The following is a 23,440-nucleotide window of genomic DNA, read 5'->3' as shown; positions in this document are numbered from 1 at the left end:
TTCTCACAACTTCTTTTATCTTTTGGTGCATGTACATGTAAGTAAGTGTGTGTGTGCACGGGTGGGTGTGGGTATAATTTCAGCGCTTCATGTTTTTTTCCTTCTTACTGTATGTGTGTTTGGTGTGTTCATGCATCAGTAATTTTGACTACACATTTTTTCTTATTTTACCTCACAAGTGTGCTTTTGTGTCTTTCAACAATTTCAATCATGCATTATTTTTGTCTTTGCCTGATTGTGATGTGTGTGTACACTTGTAACATGACAAAAATATTTCGAAAGCAGCGCAAAGTAGTGGGGTTGTGTTTTCCTCCATAAACCAAATGACAAATTAGGGTATTCAGTACAAACATGTCTCTTTCCTGTCATTAAGTGTAAAACCAGGCAGCTAATGAACACATACTGAAAATAAGAACCCTCTGCCACTGCAGCTATTCCTTAATAACCACTATGTGTGTGTCAGGGCATGTGTGTACGTGTTTTATATACGTAAAGAATTGGTCTGTTCCTGTTTGTGTCCACTGAGAGTATGTGCATACATACAAATGTGTGACCCACACCTTGTGAAAATGAAAACCCTTTATCTCCTTTCATCAGTGTTTTTAGGGGAAGCGGGGAGCTTGTTGTTGGGTATACCTTCTTTGTGGAACGTCACCAGCTTCCGGTGCTATCCCCATGGGCCCCTGGGGGCCATCGGAGACAAAAACAGCCCCACTTGGCCCAGAAAACAACAAAAGCGTGTTTTGTTCCTTGAAAGTATTTTAAACACATACCAGTGCTGCCTGGAAGGCTGCCAAGTGTAGAATTCCATCAGTGCTACCACCTCCCTAACACATGTTACTGCTAACCGACGCTCAGCCCCCAAGACATAGATGTAACGCAAGATCACTGCCAATGGATTTGCTGGCAGACTGCACTGCTGAAAAGAGATGCTGAGGGCCCAGGTATGTGCCACCTCGCTTCCACAGATAAAGAGAGCAGCAAATGTAGTGTATAGGGAGACAGATTCAGTGCTGCACACGCACAAAAACAAATATGCAAATAGATCCACATACAAAAACTGCTGAGTGCACATTCCAAATACACAAATATACACACACACACACACACACACAATGCACATCTGCCGCTTTTCTCTTTCCCTCTCTCACTCCTACAGGCCACTGTGTGTGATCTAAAGATGCTGGAGACACAAAACAACCCCAGAAAAAAAATCCCCCCAATCCATCTGACCTTCTTTTCTTTCCTGATGGTTGTCTTTCCTTTCTTTACTACCAAGGCGCTCACTTTCATAAATGCAAAGAAAAATATTTCCTTGAGATAAATTGCCTCTCCTGTTTCTCGCGGCTCTGCCTGCTGGCAGTCATATAAGATCACAGCTCTGAGGCCTGTCCATGAGGTGCAGGGCCTGTGGGCGAGCTTAGCTTAGGTCACCCAATAATAATAAGTATCCATCGCATAATGGCCGCCAAGCAAAATAAATGAATTATCACAATGAGTCTTTCATACTAGCTTTCTGCTGCTTTTCTCCACTTCTGTGCTGTCTCTCTCTCTTTTCTCTCCATCCCTTCAACTTGTTCTTTCTCTCTTTTTTCACTCCATTTCCTTCTTTATTCCTCTTTGCTGTTTGTCAGCAGAAAAAAATGAGGACGTAATAGTGATAGGGCTTTGTGAGAGCTTGGAAAATAATGTAACTCTAAAGTCCAGTTAATAGTCCTGCCTTTCATTTTCCTGACTCCCACACATGGACACACGCACACACACACACACACACACACACACACACACACACACACACACACACACACACACACAAACACACACACACGTTTGCACAGCTATCCTTGTTAGGACATTGCATCAACGTCCATTTATTCCATAACCATAACCTTAATACCTTACCCCTAACCTTAAGCTTTGGGTCCCCATGAGGACTGCTGGTCCAGACATCGTTGTTGTTTGGATCGGAAAAGGTCCCAGAAAAGATAACAAAAACACATTAACACACACACACACACACACACACACACACACACAACACACACACACAAACACACACACACACACACACACACACACACACACATAAACACTTGTACATTTGAAGCAGTGACGTAAATGTGTCTGACGTATGGGGCAAAGGTCAATCAGAAGTTCACAGCTTCCTGACCTCTGGCCCCTCTCTTGGAAAAAATCCGTTCCGTCTTTCTATCTCTCTTTTGCCCAGGCATACACACACCCACGCACGCACGCACACATACACACACACACACACAAACACACACACACATACACATACATGGACAAGTTATGCATACCAGAGCAAAGAAACAAGGAAAAAACAACCCTGCTGATTTACAACATGATCCATTTCTTCTTGTCCTAGTCAATGAATGTGTAGGAAATACCTTTCTTGCCTTTCCAAACACAGTGGCCACATATTTTATTTACTGACCCAGCAGCTGGGAATAACAGATTCAAGGAGACAGAGACACCAGAACAAATCGTACTTACTTATCTGTGCATGTGTGTATGTGTGTTAGGTGTCTTGAAAGCCAACTCACCTCCACCCCCCATGAAAATGGATCAGTATTTACATTAGCATTAGATTTAGACAGCATGGCTCAGCCACTTACTCCCTATTAGCCATCCTGACCTTAACCCATTAGGGTCTAAAAGCCCCCGCTTGTCTCCATCGCCACTAGGTGAGACTGACCAGACCTCTCCATTTCCCTAAACCATCTTGCCGCTGAGGTTATCTTTTCCATCGACTCACAATGAGACAGAGATCATAAAATGCTGAGCTCAAGATCATCGAAATGCTAACATACTTGTGGGATTCATCTTTTTCCAATGCTTTGCAGGGGGAGGGATATTTCTGAAACGCTAACATGCTTTTGGGTAGGGTTCATCATTTTCCATTTTTCCCAACATGCAAAGATGCTTTTGGGAAATCAAGGCAAGGCCTAATCGACAGGATCTATGAAAGACAGGGAGAAAAACAAAAAATAAAGGGGTTGAAAATCTGGGGCTTGAGCTTATTGGCCAGTAACATCAAAGAGGTTTGCACTACACTGAGGTTGTTATATTTAACTAAAACTGAAAGGGAAGAGAAGGGAAAATAATTTTGGTGCCGAGAGGAGTAGTGATTTTTGCCAAGTTTGTTTTTCTGCCCTCTCTTCGTAATGGAGACTTGCTGAAAAACGTCTATTAGCGAAAGTTAGACAAAAGGACAGAAACTTACAGTAAAAGAGACTAACCAATAGCTTGAGAGGCAAAGAGACTGAGAATCTATGACAGAGGGAACAAAAGAACAAGAGATGGAAAGAGAGAGAGAGAATGATAGGGAAGAATCTAGACAAGTATAGTCGGGTTCAAATCACTAATTACACATTCCTGAGCCTGTGAAGGGGAGTATTGTTTTCCAGTTAGCCCCTACCCTGTCGCATGGTTTCACTTAGCACAAAACAAAAGGTACAGGGAACAAAACACAAGCCTAATACCAGGCCCTGCTAATGACAGCGAAATGGGAGAAATTATCCCTGGGGTGGATCCTCGTGAGAAAATGGCTGGTGATTACTGGACAAAGGGAGTTCATTTTGAAACTGTCACAAAATGGCAGACTGCTTCTTTCTCTTAAGAGCTGTATTTATGAGTGCGCTATCATGCTGCTTTTTTGACTGATACATCAGTGCATACATGACAACTTTCTACATACATCTATACCTTACTTTGAATACTATATATAAACACTGTAATAGTAGACAACATTACAGAATCCACTTGCCAAGACTAAAATGTAATATTGCAACACACTTCATAGAACAAAAGGAGATGCTGAGGTCTTATTACCAGGAAGCAATGTGACACTGTGGCTTGTTGTGTGTAGAAAGTGTGTAGTAAGGTTGTGTGTGTATTTGTGTGTATGTGAGGGCACGTTGGAGTGGTACCTCTGCCAGAGAGAGCACAATGAAAGCGCCTCTTCAGTTGCACCGTTTTGCATATTGCCACAGGAAATCAAATGCCTCGCAGTTGACCTACAAGTCGGCACACTTAATCCCTCCCCACTGTCTTTATAGAGGGGCCCAAGTTTTTAGTCTGCACCTCTCCCTTTTTGTCTGTTTTGTCCGTCTGTATCAAAACTCAAACAGTTAAATAGTAACTGTGTATCACAAAGCACACACTGACAACAATTTCTGACACATAAAATAAACTTAAGTCACTCATGTTGGACACCATGGGATGTTCTGTCTACGCCCATAAACTCATAATGATGAGCTCTGTGCTGTTCCGGCAACACACAGGATCCCACCATTTTCTGCATGAGCCAGGGGAATAGGGGTGAGGGGTGGGGGTTAGCTGATAGCGGTGGCAGCACCGGGCAGAGTCGCCTGGCTGGTAGTGTTTGCCCAGGCCCCGGCTGTCTAAAGGAAGGACATTGTTTTCCTCTGAAAAAGCCTCAGCCGCAGTCCGCATACCAGCGTCCACTCAACATACCAATGAGCTCTTTGAAGATTACTCAAATGTTTGCCTTTGTTCCCCCACCCCCCATCTGCCCCTATCCCTAGTCCTAACCTACACTCCTGCCAGAAAAAGGAAAAGAGGAAAAAGAACAGAGTGAAAAAAATTAGACTTATATCTTCAGAAAACAGTTGGAAAGCAATACCACCCCCAGCTGCACTAAGATTCAAAATGGCCTCTGTAGAGGATGGGCAACCACTGAAAGGAATAACTGCGCTCTGGCCACCAGCATAGTAAATCTAAACATAAGCAATAGAGAAGACTGGCGTATTAATGCATGGCAGCAGTCATTATACAAGGATGTTGAATGCAGATCTCCCTTCTATCTGCTGATAAAGTGAAACATGCGTTAAAGACAGTCCACTCTTGATTCCAGTGCAAGTTTAAGTCGACAATTAGAGTTGAATATGATAATTCCAGTGGGTTAATTTAACTAAATGTGCTGAAAACCCAGAACCCCCACCACCCCCCACCCAACCCACATTAATCCTGAACAAGTAAGTGGGCTTTCTATCAGGTCTATTTCAAAGCATTAGGGATTACCTCACAGAAACTAAGCTGCTTGAACTCACAGGAGGTCAGCAGTATTGTGCTGCTGCAAGGTTGGAAGGCCAGTAGTAGAGAGGGATAGACAGCAGGACAGGTCAGTTCCTCTTTCTCCAGCTCTCTAACAACATCCCTCAATCTTTCTCCTTCCCTCTTTCTCTCTCTTTATTCATCCACCGTCTCTCTCTTTCACCGTATAATCGAATATCTCCCTCTACTTATCTATTCACTGAGCACCTAATGGTTAAAATCAATTACAGCTGGAATGCTGAAATGCCGAATACTGAGCCACATGCTGATAATGACAGAGAGAGTGTGAGGTAGAGAGAAAGTGAGAGAGAGAGAGAGGGACTTGGGACTCTTCCAAGGGAGGCACAATTACCTCCAATCGATTGATTATTGATTTAGAAAGGCGTTGAGGAGTATTTCAGTTCAACTTTGTCCATATCAATATCCTGATAGCTTCATGAGAGGGGAAAAGCGTGATTGTGCTATCTAAATACCATTCTAAAGCTGATGTAACGTTTTTAGACTATTTCAAGAATAGAACACCTTCTTATAACATTGTCCCTAATTGACACATACAGTATAAAGAGACTAAGATTTTTGACAACTTTCATACAAATTAGGCATTAGGCATGTCAGGTGATTTCAAAAGTAAAGCTAATGAACTTACACAAAAATATTTATCTGATCTCGCTGCCATGTGATCTGTCTGCGGCGGCTCTGATCAAATCAAGGCATCAAAAGTGAAGGCAATGTACCCCGAGAGATCATATTTGAGATCATGCGCCTTCTTTGATTATTGCTTTTTTTTTTTTTTTTTTTTTTTGTTTAAACACTTGTGTTATCTTTGTCTCAACAGGATGATCAAGACCCAACAGAAAATAAGGGACAGGGAGTAGTTGAAGGTGGAAAAAAGAAGGAGGAGGAGAAGGAAGACAAGTGTGTGAGTGGGGGGCATAAGGATGGGGGGAGGAGGGGGAGGTATTTGGGTGGGTGTTGGGGATATAGTGAAGGTGGGAGGGTTGACAAGAACCAAGGGGAAAAAAGACAAACTCCTGCCTATTCCTTTGTTCCCACATCCCAAAGATGTTCCCTTCCTTGTGGTGGTCTGGAAGACACTGACCCCCCCCTTCCACACAATCCAGTCCACAACCCCCCCACCCCCCCACCCACCCACCCACCCACCCCCCTTCTGCTATCGTTCCCATACCTGTCAGCCCCGATCTGCTTCACAGTCCCCTGCACATGGACAAATGGCTTGGCCCCAGCCCAGCCAAATAACCCACAGCCCAGAAAGGGGTGGGAATTATTATGAAGAGGATCACATCTGGCTATTAATATGAGAAAAACAGCACTGTCTGTTTCTTTGTCTTACACACAGAAAAACACACCTTGCTAAAGGGAAAAAAGGTATCCACCTTCACAGTTAACTAATTCACTGGAGAGTCAAGAAGTAAAGAAGTGGGGAGGGGGAAGCTGGCTAGGGTGATTAAACATTACATATGAGTGTCAGTCAGGAGTTGGACCAGAGCTGGACATTGTGCGCACATACACACACACGTTGATGCTGTGCAGACCATCTGGTTAAGGCGTTGGAGGAAGAATGGGCGAAACTCTTATTAATATCTATGAGGATTATTAGGAAGAAAGGGGAGGGTGGGGAAGTCCATCTATTCAAACCTCTCTGTCAAACATACAAAGCAACACACAAACACACACACATGCACACACTTGCTTTTATGCTTTAATTAGCCGCCACCCTCCGTCCCCCACTTCACCACCCCCAGACCTCTGAAAGATTTCCATTGTAATCTCCATGCAGGTGAAAGAGGAGACGATTTGAATAATCTACTAACTGGCGTCTCTTTGCCTTGTAGAGTGAGAGAGTGAGTGAGAGAGAGAGAGAGAGAGAGAGAGAGAGAGGGAGAGAGGGAGAGAGGGAGAGAGAACAAAATAACTTGTAGAGATAGACAGACAGGCAGGCAGAGAGACAACCTTCTCTGGCAAAAAACACTGAAGTGAACTCACGGCGGCAGGCTGCATCATTCGTTTCCATGACAGAACATGAAAATCTATATCTTGCAGTCAAGTAGCATCTAGTGTGAAGTGTCTCCGAACATTCCTTTTTGAAGAGAATAGCAACTCTTTAAGTCTGTGTGCGAGTGTGAGACAAGGACGCAGTGATGAAGAGCCTGTGTCTGGAACAAGCGGACTTGGGCTCAAGTGGAAAATGGTAACTTGATAAGCAAGAATTCTGTGTGTATGCAGTTACTGTACATGTAAGTGTGCCTCTGTGAATGCATGTAATGTTATACCTCTATGTGCACATATGCATTTATGTGAGCACATGCGCATGTCGTACTGTAAATGGTGCCATGCATTTGAAAAAGATCCAGTCTCTCTCTACTCCAGGGACTAGCACAATGGCTTTTTATGCAAATCTATGGGAGTCAATCTCCTGTCCATTTTCCCATCACACAAGTCCAAATGACAGTCCAATAATTTGGGCTGCATATATATAGGGCCATTTGATTTTCAAATGAGAGTGGGCAGGGTTGACCCTTGCTAATAGCCAAGGCACAGCGGTAGACTTAATATCACAGATGCATAAGCATACCCATCTCCATCAGAGGGATATGGAGGAGAATAAAATGTGAGTGAGGGGGGCAGAGCTGGAAGATTGAAATAAAAAAAAGGTCCATTGGTTGATGAAAAAAAACAAAATAAAAAACAAAGAGATGATGAAAATGAGAGAAGGGAAGACTCCTTTTGATGCATCTACAAATCTAGTCTCCTTTCCGTCTCTTCTTATTTTCCCTCCATCCCTCCCTCGTTCCATCCCTCCCCTCATTTAATTACCCCCACCCCTCAATTCTCGGCAATGGCGTTGCCAAGAAGATCATGGGTAATGAGATGGCCTATCTGTGGCTCCCCAGGGGAGAGACAGAGCGGTAGAGAGAGAATAAAAAAAAGTCAGAGACAAAACAAAGAGAGTAAGGACAGACAGAGGGAGAGAGAGTGTGAGACAGCATCAGAAGACAGAAGGAAGGAAACACACTGTCTCTGTTCTTATTCTCTGTATGTTCCATCTAAATGTCCTCTCTCTCCTCCCTCTCTCCCTCCATCTCTATCATAAAAAGTTGAGCGTTTTATTAGCCTAAGATTCTGAGTTCAAAGGAGAGCGAGAGGGAAGGAAAGAAGGGGGAAAAATAATGAAAAGAAAAACAGAGATATGGAAATGTCCAGTAGACCCCGGACGTCCATTTCTGCTTGAATTATGATGGAAAGCTGAACAGACACCCAGGGGTGGGGTGGTTGTGGTTGAGGACAGTTTAAGATTTATTCGGACAGCCATCTGAGAAACAGGTGCCATGGCCTATGAGACACAGAGTGTGTATATGTGTGTGTGTGGTCCTTGACCATGCCACATTGACCATGAACATTCTCAATTCCTAATGACCCGGGGGCAAGCACAGTCCAGATCTCAACCTCAAAGCTCTGTGGGGACACACACGCACAAACACACATGCTCACTACGAAATAAACCCCCTACTTAGCCCTGCAGCACTTGTGAATGGCACTGACAGATTTACTCCTGTCTCCATGTGTATTAAAGCCAGTGTTTGTTATTAAAAATCATAACGAAGCCATACATCATCATATTCAATGCTAAGCTAAACACGGGCCAGGCCAGCTATGGACACGCTATGATACGACACCATTTAATGCAGAGCTTACCTCACAGGCTGCTAGCATACAAACGCTACATTAAAATATATTCCATTTTGTCATTTACAATGATTCTGAGGGATAAAGATTTGCACTTCCTGTAATAATACTAAATTTAGGTTCAATACATACATTTAATTTGCAACTAAATTCTGTATAATTAGAGACAATATGAAAAAAAAACCCATGTGGAAGTACTATCATGAAAGGCAAAAAGGAACCAATCAGATTTCCTCCATTTCCTCTCCAGTAAGCAGCAAAGCATAGATCTCCGCTTTTTCCATATAAGGCCTATGACTTCCTGCGCCACCTGCTGTGCCCTGGACACCATATGACTTGATGTGCATGTGCTGCTAATGTCATTTAGCCCTTGCTGTTTCAAAGTCTGGAAAAAAACACTTTCAAACTCTCAATTCCCTTTAGAAGTACTCCACTGCTGCTACAAAGGAGCCATAAAATCTCCTGAATATGCTTTTTGTTTGTATCTTCAAATGGTTTCCCATGCCATAAAGATATTCTGTGTTTCCAAAAAGCCAGATGGTAAAGTCGTCAACACTTGGATCTTTTATGCGCCCGGCCAAGCTACCTCCATCCCCATGTGCTTTTCACCTCTGCCAATACATAAAAGGAGAGGTGTTTTTCTGGTCAAATAAAGAAATGATTTTTTTTTCCTCTGCTCTTGCTCTGCTGCTCTACGCTTTCTCTCCCCCTCTCTCTGCTTTACTACCGCATGTCCAAGGGTAAAATAGTGGGATTTCTGCCAGAGGCATTAAAATCGTCATCTGTGGAACAGATTTGTTGAAGCCTGTGGGGTAGGTGGGTGGGTAGATGACGTACAGGGGTGTATGGGTGCACAGAGGGGGCACTGGGATGACCCTCACTTGCCTTGGCTAAACTGGCGCTTGTGGAGGACACTCCCTTGCTCTACTTAACTTTCTTGGAAAGCGAACGAAAAACTAAATCAGGAAAATGTTCGAAACAAACCAATTTCTTTCATTTCTGTGCTGTTGATTGTGTTTCTTGGCTTTGTACATTTAATCACAACTGATATAAAAAGCTTTGTTAGCATGAGTAAATGGTTGCCAATGTTCAGTAACGTATCTGGCTATTGCCTCATATTAAATCAGCTTAAACAGCTGCCAAAAATCACTCAACAGTCTAAAATACACAAGTACACAAAGACAGACACACCTATGCTTAAGTCTTCCTCTGACAGTAAAAAGGTTGTGATTAGTGTAGCCTAATCAAGCTAATCCTATAGTTTAGGGCCTAAGCTAATGTAGGCCAACTCAGAGGCTGTATTTCTGTTAAGAATTTAGAAATTTACAATATTTCAATGCAATTAGTGAACAATCCCGGAGGATAGACATCTCCAACTCATCCCATGCCAAGTTCAGCCTTTGCCAGACTGTCGGCCAATCCTGTGTCAATATGTACATCCTGTTTAAGTCAACTACGACTGTTTTAAATAACCCTAAGAATGCCAATGTTCTTAATCCACTCAAGCCTTGGAACTGTAAGAATCAGACGCAGATTTTCAAATAAATTCAATTCCTTAAATGTTACTGAGCAACGCAGGCACCACATTCACAAAAAAATGACTGAAAGTAGTGACTAAAGTCTGGTGGAACAGTACAGTAAGACCCCTTTTATAAATGTAATGTTGCAGTCACAAATTTTAATCAAAATCTTTGTTGTATCTCATTTTGCCTCATGCTGTATCAACCCTTTGTCAAATACAGCTCAAATAATAATTATTTAAAAAATAAAAATCCCACTTTCGGAAAATAAGAGCAAATACTTGTTACAAGGTCTTCTTATTATATTACAATATTGGGTAAATTGAGAAAAAAATAAAATAAAGAATAAAAAAAGAAAAACCATGAATAGAACTTATTTTATCTTCTCTTACCACTGCCTCTACATCTCTACATTAAAGACACACACACACACACACACAAACACACACACACCCACACACACACATACACACACACACACACACACACCACACACACACACACACACACACACACACACACACACACACACACACACACACACACACACACACACAAAACACCTACCACTGCCAAGTGTTGCATACAGTAGTAAAGAAATCCTCATTAATGTAATGCACTTGATCCTGTTCTGTAGGTCAAGGCCTCGGAAATGTAACAGCATCCTATTAAGCTGAAGGAGATGTCTGACAAACTAAATCACCTTAAATATATTAGAGGAAAGAGAGATGTAGAATATTGGCTGTGTTGGAATTTCTTTGCAAAAATTGTCTATTTCTCAGAGTGTGAAGAGTTTAATTAGTTAAGTAAGCAACTCGTGTTAGTTCACTGCTCTGATGGGCAACTAGTGTGGTCACCTTCTGACAAGTCACTACCAAACAATCCCAAGCAATTAATGATTCACCTATTGGCCTAAAGAAAAAAGGAGTGTTTGTCCGCAGAAGAGCTGTGTGTATGTGCACATAAATGATAGGAAACAGTGTGTGTTTCTGGAATCAGTTATGAATTGTATTGCATAAAATGCATGTGTGTAATTTCATTTAAAAAATCTAAAGCACTTTTTACAATAAATAGAAAATAAAAACTTTACATAAAAATATTTTAAAAAGTTTTTACTGTGTGTCCGTGCTTCATGCGGGGATCAAATATCAAAAGTTACATATAAAGAGTTGCACTTTCATTGTGTCATTGTCAAATGCAAAACTAAGTTCTTAATATGCGTCTACAGCCTCATCCTGAAAACAAATTCTTGAATTATTCCAGAATTTTCTACAGCTTGTTTTTCAACCTGAAAAAAAAACAGCTGAGGATAATCAAACCTCTAAAACATGTGAAACTCGCTGACAGTACGTGACTTGTGTATAATTAATGGTGCCAGTAGTGCCAGCTGGTCACAAGCAGATAACATACCCAACATACCCATATCTGATGAAAATCATCCTGGGTATTCTAACTGACCTTTTCCATTTCTGTCATTCCATTCTCATGGGAACTTTTTATCCGTGTGACACTGCACTTAAGAGGATGGGCCAAATTCTTTATTAAGAAAAACAGCTTTTCCTGACTCTGAACTTAAAATTAATAGTATTCCCCTCAAATGAATGATGCTGTACTGTGCTGTATGCGATACAATAAAATATCAGTGTCCTGCAAAAACAATGAATCTCCAAATATTTTTATTTTCTCTTAATAAAATATCTCTAAATAATTGTTTTCATCCTCACATGTAGTCAGTGTTTTTGTATTGCTGAGATTTTTATTTCAGCAAGAAGTTGGGGTCAGATAAGTGATGTTTCTGCAGGACACTCACAACATGGGTAAATGTATTTATTGTATTTACCTTGTAGAGGCGAATGGCAGCCTCATGCCTCTGGTTGGTGGCATGTAGCCTCAATTTATCCACGCTGTTGCTGTAGTAGTCACAGGCGTTGCACTTGAGGTGCACCGGGTTGCCAATGGCCACACACTTTAATCTCCACTGGTTGGCCTTGCCTCCCTCCTTGATGTGGGCCACCAGCTGGTGCTTCTGCATGTGCTTGTCTGTCTTGCAGTGCAGCTGAAAGTTGGCCTTAAGTTGCGTGTTATAGCTGCAGAGCTTGCACTGGTAGACGTCACCCACTACGCAACGCCACTCTTCTTCGGGCAAAGAGCGCTCGGCATTGACGTGGGCGTTGAGAGCTTCCAGGCTGTCCGCAGAGTAGCAGTTGCACACGGCGCACTGGTAGAGGCGCAGTGAGGGGTCGTTGATGGGTGGCGACAAGGAGGACAGTGAGGGGTCTGACGAGGACATGCCCCCCATTCCAGCCGAGGACACCAGGGATAGGTCGTCTGCCATCAGTTGACCACTGGCAAGACGCAACTCAGCTGATAGGTCACTATTCACTATGGAGAAAATGAGTGAAAAAACAGGTTAGACAGTGAAAGAAAAAGAGAGATGGAGAGGAGTTTAAATGGTAGGGCCTCAAGAAGAATTACATACATGGAAGCACAAAGGGATAATATGTCAGATAGAAGGCACAGCAGGAAGAGTGGTACATAAAAACAAAGAGGTATGACAGAAAGACAAAGCTCTGGTGAAAATGAAAGGCTCACATGCATAGGGAGGGATAAAGGATAGAGAGAAAGAGAAAAGGCTCTTTTTATTAAATGAAATTAAGTGTGGAGAGAAAAGTGAGTCCTCTACGCAGGCCTCTCTCACACAAAAGGATTTGATAAAATAAAGCCTCACAGAGGACTAGGGCTCCTTACAAAGTCTCGTCTATAAAAAACCCTAATAGGATTGAATCAGGATCAATTACAATCATCCTTTTCAACTTGCTAACTCGCTCATCAGGTAGCTTTAATTACTGCTCTCAGCAATGGTGGGACAACGGTTTGAGGGCTCCAGGCTTTTCTCACATCGACACACAGATTTGAAAAGCTGATCAATGCATTACACACGTTTTCTCTTTCTTCTGCCCACCCACCCACCCACCCCAGGACAAAAAAAACAGATCTGCTATTCATACAAATGTAATTAACTCTTTCGTTTGATCCCCGCATTGTCTCTCTACGCATGCTACCAAAGCTCATCATGTGTTTTTTCCAGATAATATTTTGTTGTTTGGAGCACAGAGGATTTAACAGTTACATCTTTTTTTTTTTTTTTTTCAGTTAGTAAGTATAATTCCCCTAATTAGTGTGTGTTTGTGTGTGAATATGTGTGCTGGTTTTAAAATGTGAATGTGGATGCCAAATATAAGCAGATACCATTGTGCATCTGCATGTAAGCATCCATTATCTATGCATGCATTTAGTGTGTATATGTGTGAGTATTTGAATATATTAATACCCTGCTCACACCATCTAAACCTATGTACAGCTGCACTCACTATGGGGAGCAGTGTGTTATGAGTGTAATTCACTGAGAGTACATCTGCTGGCTGGGCTGTGACCTCCACACTAGATGAGGGAGTGGGTGTGTAACACTGCAGGGTCATTGTTAAATCTCTCTCACTCCTACGGGAATCCGCTTCCTGCTGTGTGAGAGTGTGTGTATGTGCGTGTATATGTGTGTACATGTGTGTGTTCTCTCCAGGGTGAGCGAAGGTGGGGTGGGGTGTGTATGGGGGGGATTAAGCTGACTTAAGAAAATTACAAATGAAAGATTAAGAATAATTCTCATGTGGCGTCTCATAATCATTTTTTAATCAGTGAGAGGGGTCAAAGAAAGGAGACAATGACAGAGGGACAATATGAGAGCAGAGATAAGAGGGAAAGAGAGAGAAGAGGGTGCAGCGGGGGGGGGGGGGGGGGGGGGGGCAAGGTAAAAAGGATGGGAGCAGAAAAAGGGAAGGTGAGTGGGCAGGAAGAAAAATGAAGAGCAATGAAGAAAAGGCAAAGATAAAAACAATACCCAGATACATGTGATAAAACAGATAAAACTGACCAAGTGAAAGATGAGCAGAGGAAAACCAAATAAAAAGCTTGAGGGCAAAAATATTTAAAGGGGAAAATACTTGGTACTTTGTCACACCCTCAGCAAATTTTAATTGCCTAATGCCTAAAACTTATCAGATATATATATCCCAGTGTTTCATTTCAGTTCTAGTATCACTTACCTAGACCAGATCCAAGAGCAGCCGCGGTAGCCGGATCTAGCTGGAATGGATTAATCATCATCTGGGCATCTGGGCCGCTGCTGCCGGCGGGGTTCTCCAGTTTTACACCTGCCAGGCCCATGTTTTGAGCCAGGTAGTACTGGTAAAGCTCTGCCTCAGCTGGGGCCAGGCCCAGGTGGAGGCTGTGCTGGATCTGCTTCATGTTCTGCTGCAGCAGCATCATGTTGTGCATGTGTTTCTCACTGGTCATATGGATTCGCAAGTTCCGCGCCACGTTGGTCTCATAGTCACATACCTATGGGGAGCGAGAAGGGATAAATTCAATGACTGATAGTTTTTCACTTAAAATTAAATAATAATTTTATATATTATAATTATTTATTATTATTATTAAAACATATTGTTAATTAATCATTTATATTTATATAATGTTAAAAATGGGAATTGACAATAATGCAAGAAAAAAAGCTGAATACCTTATCCATAAAATAACACATGATGCAAGCATTTTAGTAATACATTCATGTTGATGAATTTCTTATGGTTTCTGAAATACTTGGAGATTATGCTAGAATGTTTGAGAAATTCTGTTTTTTAATGACCAGGGGTCAGATGATGTGGCCAAGAAAAATAATAGACACAGTGACGCAGAGGGAAATAATTGGCTCATTGTGTAGATAGTGCAACAAGCAAATTGGTATGTTGCTACCACAGCCCGACAATGATGCTCTGTTTGTTTCATTACCTCACAGCGCCAAGTTGGCTTCTGTTTGGGTTTGGATGGCGAGGGTGCACCGCAGCCTCCACCAAGGCTGGCACTGGGCACAGGGTTGGTATGGTTGTGGTTGTATTGTGCCTCACTGCCACCGTTCTGGAGTGTTTGTACGTTGTTCAGATGCTTGTCTGACTGCATGTGGATGCTAAGGTTGCCTTTGGTGGTGGTTGAGTAGTTGCATACCTAAAGTGAAATAATTAATAAAATTATGCATGATAAAAAATTATGTGCATTTTTAACAAAAACTAGCTGATATCTGATGATTTAGTATTAAAATTCTGACTTTCTGTCATTGAGATAATTACATTAACCTTTGAAGATGTGATAGATACAAAGAGGAAGACAAACATATTTAATTGCGTCTTTATGCTTTCTGACACTGAATTTCCAATTGAGTAAAGATGTCCTGCTGTAGAGGTTGCCAGATTATACTATATATTTTATTAGCATGTCTAGCAAACCCAGTAATCAGTTTTAGTTAAATCAAATAAAAATAATTAATAAATAAATAGATAATTAAAAAACAAGAACATCGTCTTGATTCGGAAATATCAGAAAGATGAAAATACAGAGGAAACAAAAAATCCATAGAGGTGAAAAATTAGATGGACAGACCTCACAGCGGAAAGGCTTGTATCCACAGGTATAGCTTTCGCCTCTGGCTAAACGAGGGTGAGGCTGTCCTGTGCGGCAGTACACACATGATCCACCAGACTCTGGATGTTTCTCCTTCATGTGGGCGTCCAGCGTCTGCTGGTACTTGTAGTGCCAGTTACACTTGGGACATTTCAGCGTCTTGCAGGAGTTGCGTGAATGCATCATCGTCATATGCCCTCCCAGAGACCGTGATGATCCCAAGACCGTGTCACACTTGGGGCACTCCACCCCACTACCTGGGGACCCTTCACCTGGACCAGGCGTACCAGGTGTCCCTGGAGTTCCAGGCGTACTCGGATTTCCTGTGTGTTGATGCAGAGGCCCAGGACTCTCATCATCTCTGCGCAACATCATCATGTCAAGGGGGTGGGTGGATGGCGATGACCCATCCCGTCCTGCCAGGGCTTCACTGGTTGAGTCGTTGCTGCTCTCCCGCTCTCTGGCAGATGCCAGGGCAGTGGATAGGCGGCTCTTCTCCATTTCCAGCTTGTCAAACACAGGCAGGGAGGAAGAGGAGGTGGATGCAGGGCCTTTGCTGTCACTGTTAAACTTTAGCACACTGTTGGAAAGGGGGGAAATACTTTGGTTTAAGAGAGGGAAATCTTTGCTACTGGTGCCGTCAGCCCGCTGGCCCGTCATCGCCATGGTCATGACCTGATCCTCCTCCTCATCTGCCTCCATTTCTACTCCACCACCATTGGAGTAGGCATCCTCATCCTGCTCTGGACTTTCTCCTCCCACTGCACCAGGCTCCCGCTTGATGGGCGGGTACTGGCTCAGGTCTGGCCCATTGGGTTGCAAAGTGCATGTGTCCCTAACCTGGCCTTTGCAGTCACTATCAGAGTTCCGGCCTTCCAGGTTACCACCAGTGGCAGCAGCAGCAGAACTCCCGCTGGGGGTTCTGTGGGCACCAGCCCCTCCCCCGAGGTTTGGGTTGGTCTCAGCCTTTGGCATGTTTTGGGTTCTGGGGGTTTGGTCATTGGAGGAGCTGCTGGCACTGCCCTTCAGGAAGGCAAATCCTGCCTGAAGGGAATCTGCATTCTCCCCACTACTGTGGAAAGCATTCCACAATCCGCGGAGCCCTGTGTCTGGCCCTAGGAAATTGGCAGGTGTGGGAAAGTGGGGTAGCACAGAGTTGGGGGATTTTTTTGGTTCCAGAAAGCTTATAAGAGGTTCTTTGTCCTTGCCGATGCCCTGGATGATGGCAGAGACATGCTTGTTGCTCAATAGCTTCTGCTCCTGCTCATTCAGGGTCATACGGTGGTCATGGACAGCATGTGTCACGAAGGAACGGCTGTAGCCAAAAGACAGCTTGCACAGGAAACACATCAGCACAGGCTTCCGCCGCCCATCGGCCACGCAGCCCTCAAACTTGGACAAGTCCACATTGTTGGGGACATCTTTGGACACACAGGAGTTTTTGGCTGCACCATCCGCTGTCAGATAGTCTTTGTCATTCTTGTGGCGGAGGTCATAGACACGGAAACTGTGCAACACGGGACCAGCGCCCACCAGCCCTCCAGCTGAGGTATTTGGGAAGGAGGGGTGGTCAGCCGCTAGGGATGTACTCCCCAGGGATGAGGCGATGTGGAAGGTGTTGATGATCTGGGGGTAGAAGGACATGTGTGCAGCGGGCTGCTCCAACCGCTCCCCCCCTGGGCTCAGGCCACTCTGGCCACTGCTGGCCTGGACACTGGGGAAGGTCTGGGGGGACAGCAGGCCCCTGAATTGGAGAGCCCCAGAGAGCCCCCCCTGGTTGCCACGCTGCTCTTTGGAGTCCTCCAGGATGAAGGCAGAGCCATCGGGCTGGTAGATGATCTCACCACACAGGTTCTCCACATCACTATCGTCTTCCATCTCCACCTCACTGTTCATTTCCCCCACTTCTACAGCACCCACCTCACGCTCTCCTTCATCTTCACTCTCCTCACCTACCATCCCTTCAATCTCCTCACCATCTTCATGACCTCCGGTGGTAGGCAGACGAGCATTGGGGCAGTGGTGCTCCATGTATTTTTGTAAACTGGAGAAGGAACTAGAACATTCGTTGCAGGGGATCTCCTTTGCCGGCACCACGGGAGATGTGGCTGGGGCAGAACAGTCCGAACCCAAAACTGCTCCTCCTCCTACTCCTGGTAAAGTCCCGGTAACACTCCCTTTGTTACCAGTAGTAAAGCTTTCTCGCCGACTCTGCTCAGTTAGAGGGTCGGTAGTTGCACTGACAATGGCGGGGGTAGCAGTGGACCTCAGCGGGCTCACAGCAGGCTGTCCAAGGCCATTCTCCGGCTCTCCAATGGCGGAAGGTGACGATTGGTTGTTGTTGTTGGCGTTGTTGCTGTTGGCGACACTGGTCTCCATGGTGACGACAGAGTTGTCCTCAGCAGCAGCGTCCAGCCTCTGGCCACCATGTTCCTGCTGCCGTGACGACACCATAGGGGGAGAGTCACAAGTTGCCATAACGACCACTACATAGGGATCTCATCTCATCCAGCCTAACAGGGACCTTGGGAAAACACAGAAATAAAGAATGAACAACAGAGATTTAGTAAATGTGGTTTAACAACAGATATTGTAGGCAACTTCTGAACTACCACTTACTTTATTGTAATTTATTCGACTTACTCTCACTCATCCTTCACTCTCAGTACTTTCTCAGTAAGACTGGATTCTATAGATGAGGTTGGTAAATTCAATACTGGAAGCTCTTATTTGACCCAGTCCAGGGAGAATATGTTTGTGTCTTTAATTGTCACATTATGTCACATCAATGTCTTAAATGCTGTCCAGAATTATTGTGGCAAACATTTTGGTAGACACCTCCTGTAGTACTAATTTAACACGAAAAGTTCCTAAATTATAGCTTAGATGAAACAAAACTAAACAACTATCTACCTCTGTATTGCTTACCTGAGAGATTAAAAACAGTGTTAAGAAGCTAGCACCATGACAACGTTTGAAAAGTGGAGAAATCCAAAATTAACTGCTCTCACTTGTAACTATGTCTTAGAAAAGACAGACTGAGATTGCTTGCCATGACCACAGAAAAAAATCCATCCTTAAACAAAGGTTTTGACTCCTATTGACCCCAGGGACCAGAGCTTGGAAACAGGGGAAATGAGGTATAAATGAATGAAGCAGCTCCCATGGCAGCCGGCAGTAGGGAAGTTTATAGGAATAACCCAATTGTCTGGTAAATAGACTCTTTGATCGACATACCACTGTGCAACACTGGAAGCTGGAAGCAGTTTTGCCTCTATTGTGTCCTGTATGTGCTAATGCTGTGTTAAAAGATTATGATTTCAGGCTATTACAAACTAGCTTTGCATACCCTCAAAAGTACAGTTGTGAACAAAATGTCCAACACACAGAGGTAACATTAGTCAATCAAGTTTGTCAAACTTAATGCAGAAAGGCTAGTTTTCCTTTAAGAGGAAAAGTGGACTGGAGTCTTCAATCAGTGGCTAAATTGGTCTTGGCATGTTCTCACCAGTTAGGAGTTGTTAATTAGGCAGCATCTATTAACTATGTTTCTATGTGTGAACAAGAAAAATAAGACACTGTTTACTGTCATTCTGCTAAGTGTGCAACTCTACTTGAGCAAGTTGAAAAGCAGCAAAGCCTGTTGGCAAATTTTCTAGAGGAGGGTCACATACAACAGGAAATTAAAGAATATTTACATCCATAATGTAATGTTTTTTTCATGCAATACAGGAAAGAAAGAGAGAAAGAAACACAAAGACAAAGAGAGAGAGAGAGAGAGAGAGAGAGAGAAAGAGAGAGAGAGAGAGAGAGAGAGAGAGCTTCCATGAGGAATGATGTTTGGAATACCAGTGAGATGTTATCAATCCTGGGCGGCTTCCCATCTCTCAACCCTTCACTACTTCAATCTCTTGGCTTTTCACAACAAGGCACAAATGTAAAGGCACACACAAACACACATGCATACAATGCTGAATAAATGCCTCCTAAGCCCACAAACGCACACACACAAAGCACCCCAAAATATAATTTTGTAATCACAGGCATAATTTCTCATCACCTCAAGAGAACAACTGAGACAAAGCCATAGGAGGAGATAAAGAAAATAAGAAGCATGAGAAGTGAACCTTCACTACTACTTAGAAGAAAATGTTTTCTTACTCAGCTTAATGCAACACATGATAGCTAGTTTTGCATGCCAGTGTCTTTTCACTTGATACAGTACCAGCGCCTTTCAGATGCTTGCGTGTAAATGAGCTGGCATTAAAAGAAAGCTTTAAAGAGCCATGTTAACCTTTAACCCAATCCACCTGCTGCTTAATTCTCTCTCTCTTTTTCTACACTCCCTCTCCATCACAACAAAGCTACAAAGCAATTAGAGGATTAATCCGCAACAATCCAGGGCTAAACAAAGCCAGTGGGAGGGACAGTAAAAGCGTGAGGAATGAAATCAAACATGTGCGTGAGTATGTTTGTGGGTGCATGTGTGTGCACGCGCTATAATCAGGTCTAATCTGACATATCCAAGAGATGATTCCATGGAGACTAGTGACAGATTAAAAGAGAGAAATTATGTTTTTTCTCTTTGTGTCTCATTCAGTTTCTGCCTCTCTATTCCTGAGATTAAAGAAAAATTCACAAGGAGCAGAAAATGAATTTTAATGCTGATCTGTTCAGCATGGGCATATCAGAAGGTGGAAGGTGGATGTGTGCTATGCACATGACAAAACTGTCTTCTAAGCATAACTTTGTACAGTCAGGCAGCCAAAGTGTAAGCATAATTCTAGTGCAAACATTTTTAATTTCAGTATTTTAACTACTAAATCAGTGGTATTTAACATATGGATTAAACAATATGCTGTACATTTTTGTGTGACCTATCTGTACTGTGTTCATGCAGTAAACTCGACCCGCCTGTTAGAGCGAGACGGTTCAAGACAAGCGTTACAGTTTATCTGATTTTTTTAGCCAATGAGTTTTAACCCTATATCACAGATCCTACAGAAGACAAGTATGGTTTCCATACACGCAAACACCTATCTACTAAAAACACAAACATACCTCTCTACATATTAACTCACACTTATAATTGCAAAGAAATTAGCAGCAACAACAAGGAGTTAAAACAAGCCAAATATGCTACATGAATGCTACAAGAACGCATGAAACTAACACAGTGTTTTTCCTTTAAGGTACTTCTTCTTTTGAACATAGCCGCACTACCTGCATGGGTTTTATACATCCACTCAAATTACAGCTCAGTCAGCATTTTACTATTAATCAATCACTACACTCAGCTAGCACCTAAAACAACACACTAGGCTGGCTCCTGCAGTCAAACATACACATTTTTCAGTGTCCCTCTCACTAAGGCTTACGCTGAATGTGATTGAGGGTAAAACTGTTCAGAAGCAGTGGGTTTGAGAGGTAATGCGACACATAGGACAGGATTTACTACTTGTCAGTGGTGTCACTTGACTGCTTATTTCATTTGGGAGCAACCCCCTTTAAATTGTAGCTCGGACATAAAACACTGAGGTTTATGAATTATGCATCTCCTAACACTTTAAGTATGGAATTATGCCTTATGGATAAGCCAATGTGTTAAGCACTTGGCACTGACATATCACCCATAATGCTAACAGGTTAGCGGCTGTTTACGTGTGCTGCCTGCCAACAATAACATAATTGTCCATTATTTTGTAACCTCTGGTTCTAATTGAATCCAATAATGTTGTCACCAACAGAACACTCAACAACTGAACACTTACTAACAAAGTAAGCCTACAGTATGTGACTAATGCTTAATGTTGCATTTTTTTCCAAATTATTTACATTTGCAGTGCAGCCTGTTGTAAGCATGTGAAGTCATCCAGTTGTCCATTCTGTATGTCTTAATACGTTATGTCTTACTATCAGTTGAATACAGCATTTTATTCTCTACCTTACTGAGCTGAAAGTAACATTTTAGATAATGAAACCTTAGGCTTGCATAGAGCTATATGATGACCTATATAATCATCTCTATGAAAGCTGATTACCTAGCACTTTTTTATGAAAAATAAATAGGTGGAAATGTTATTTGACTTGCTTCTTTTTGTTTTGCTCCATTCCCCAGGCTTCACACCTTTCACAGCAGTAGTGCCCACTACTGCTTCTTTTAAGGCAGATCATGTTCGCTAAGAAACCTTCCTCTCTCTCTCCCCCACTGCTTTCCTTTGCTCTGCTAACCAACCAGACTACTTTCATTTGAGAGAGAGCGATAGATAGACAGATACATAAAGGAGGAGAGAGAAACTAACAATGAAGCCCAGGTTTTTCCACACTGCAGAAACAGTTCCTTTCTTATAGCAGAAGAACAAAAGAGATGGCCAGAGCCGCTCCCACCTCTGTTTTTTAATTAAGCATGTCCCCTTGCTTTCACACGCATGCACATGGACACAGACTCTCTCTCATTCTGTCTCTCTCTCTCTCTCTCTCTCTCTCTCACACACACAAACACACACACAAACACACACACACACACACACACACACACACACACACTAAGGTAATTAAAGTGGCAGATCAGATCCAGTGAGAGGCAAATAATAGCCCAGGAATGCCTGCTTTGGACACTGCAAGTTCTGATGGGAGAAAGGGGCTAAGAGACTCCTTGGCCTATTGTTTTTCTCCCTCCTCCCCTCTACTCTCTCTCCCGTATCCCTCCATCTGCTTTTCAGTAGCTCCCTTAGAGACAGAGAGGTACTCTAAAGCAGGGGATTTCTCCACTTTTTTTCATTTTTTCAGACTTTTCTGCTCTCTCTGACTCAGGTTATTCTTAAAGCACTTCCAGTTTAGACAGAAGTTGAATCCTGTATACTATAAAATTCAGAAAGTGGACATCTTCAGAGGTTAGACTACAAATACAAACTTCATTTGTTAGGGGCTCATGTCAATTTTTAAGGTCATTCAGTTGTAATAAATGTGCTAATAACACATGTGTTGCAAAAATTTGTCCACAGTGCAGACCTGAGGTATTGAGCTCCTGGTGATATCAGTCTCCCTCCTGCTTTTGTCCTCCTGTCAAGACCATCACACATTAGCCAGAGTCGCAGCCTGTTAAATGCCAAACCTGTAATTGCAATGTCGCCACACTGCTGTCTTTGTTTACATGGGAATCTGTTGGGTTCAAATTCTTCGTCACTAACTGCCCGACATTTTAATACAAGGGTAGACAGTGCTGTTAATACTGCTGTGAATATTTATGACATCTGTAAACAGTGGAATTAGGCAGAACTGAGCTTTGGGATGTGGTCATCTGAGTTCTAAAATGGTTATTTTCCCTCCACTTGTCAAACTGTTTAGGGACATATGTGAGCACAGGTAATAACTGGTGAAATTAAATCCAGACTGAATCTTAAGGTGACCCATGAAGCCTAGCAAAGTCAAACAACAAAGTCAGAAGACAGCGTGAGACTATGGCTTTATGTCCATTCCTTGAGGTCTCTTAGAAGGTCATACCTCTCTCAGCATGTGGCCCCTCAGTCTAACACCAAATCTTCTATCAAAATGTCACCAAGCGTTAGCCAAAGACAAAGGCGAAGGGCACTGTGAAAGCCTGTGCA

At 42.9% G+C, this 23,440-nt stretch overlaps 1 protein-coding gene across 3 annotated transcripts in view; it reads right to left on the bottom strand.

Annotated features, from left to right (window-relative positions):
* zfhx4 (zinc finger homeobox 4) overlaps positions 1-23,440 on the bottom strand; it is a 95,561-nt gene that overhangs the window by 43,267 nt on the left and 28,854 nt on the right. For all 3 annotated transcript variants that reach the window (XM_056363973.1, XM_056363974.1, XM_056363972.1), the window contains exons 2-5: positions 15,813-18,357; positions 15,168-15,380; positions 14,423-14,717; positions 12,163-12,704 (exon numbers count right to left, since the gene is read on the bottom strand). In XM_056363973.1, coding sequence (XP_056219948.1) covers positions 12,163-12,704; positions 14,423-14,717; positions 15,168-15,380; positions 15,813-18,311 — 3,549 coding nt within the window. In that variant the 5' untranslated portion in view covers positions 18,312-18,357. The remainder of the gene's footprint in view (positions 1-12,162; positions 12,705-14,422; positions 14,718-15,167; positions 15,381-15,812; positions 18,358-23,440) is intronic.

The sequence above is a fragment of the Seriola aureovittata genome, chromosome 20 (assembly GCF_021018895.1).
Source record: "Seriola aureovittata isolate HTS-2021-v1 ecotype China chromosome 20, ASM2101889v1, whole genome shotgun sequence".
In the NCBI taxonomy this organism is placed as follows: Eukaryota; Metazoa; Chordata; class Actinopteri; order Carangiformes; family Carangidae; genus Seriola; species Seriola aureovittata.
The sequence above is the reverse complement of the archived record's forward strand: the minus strand, read 5'-3'. Positions and strand labels throughout refer to the sequence as shown.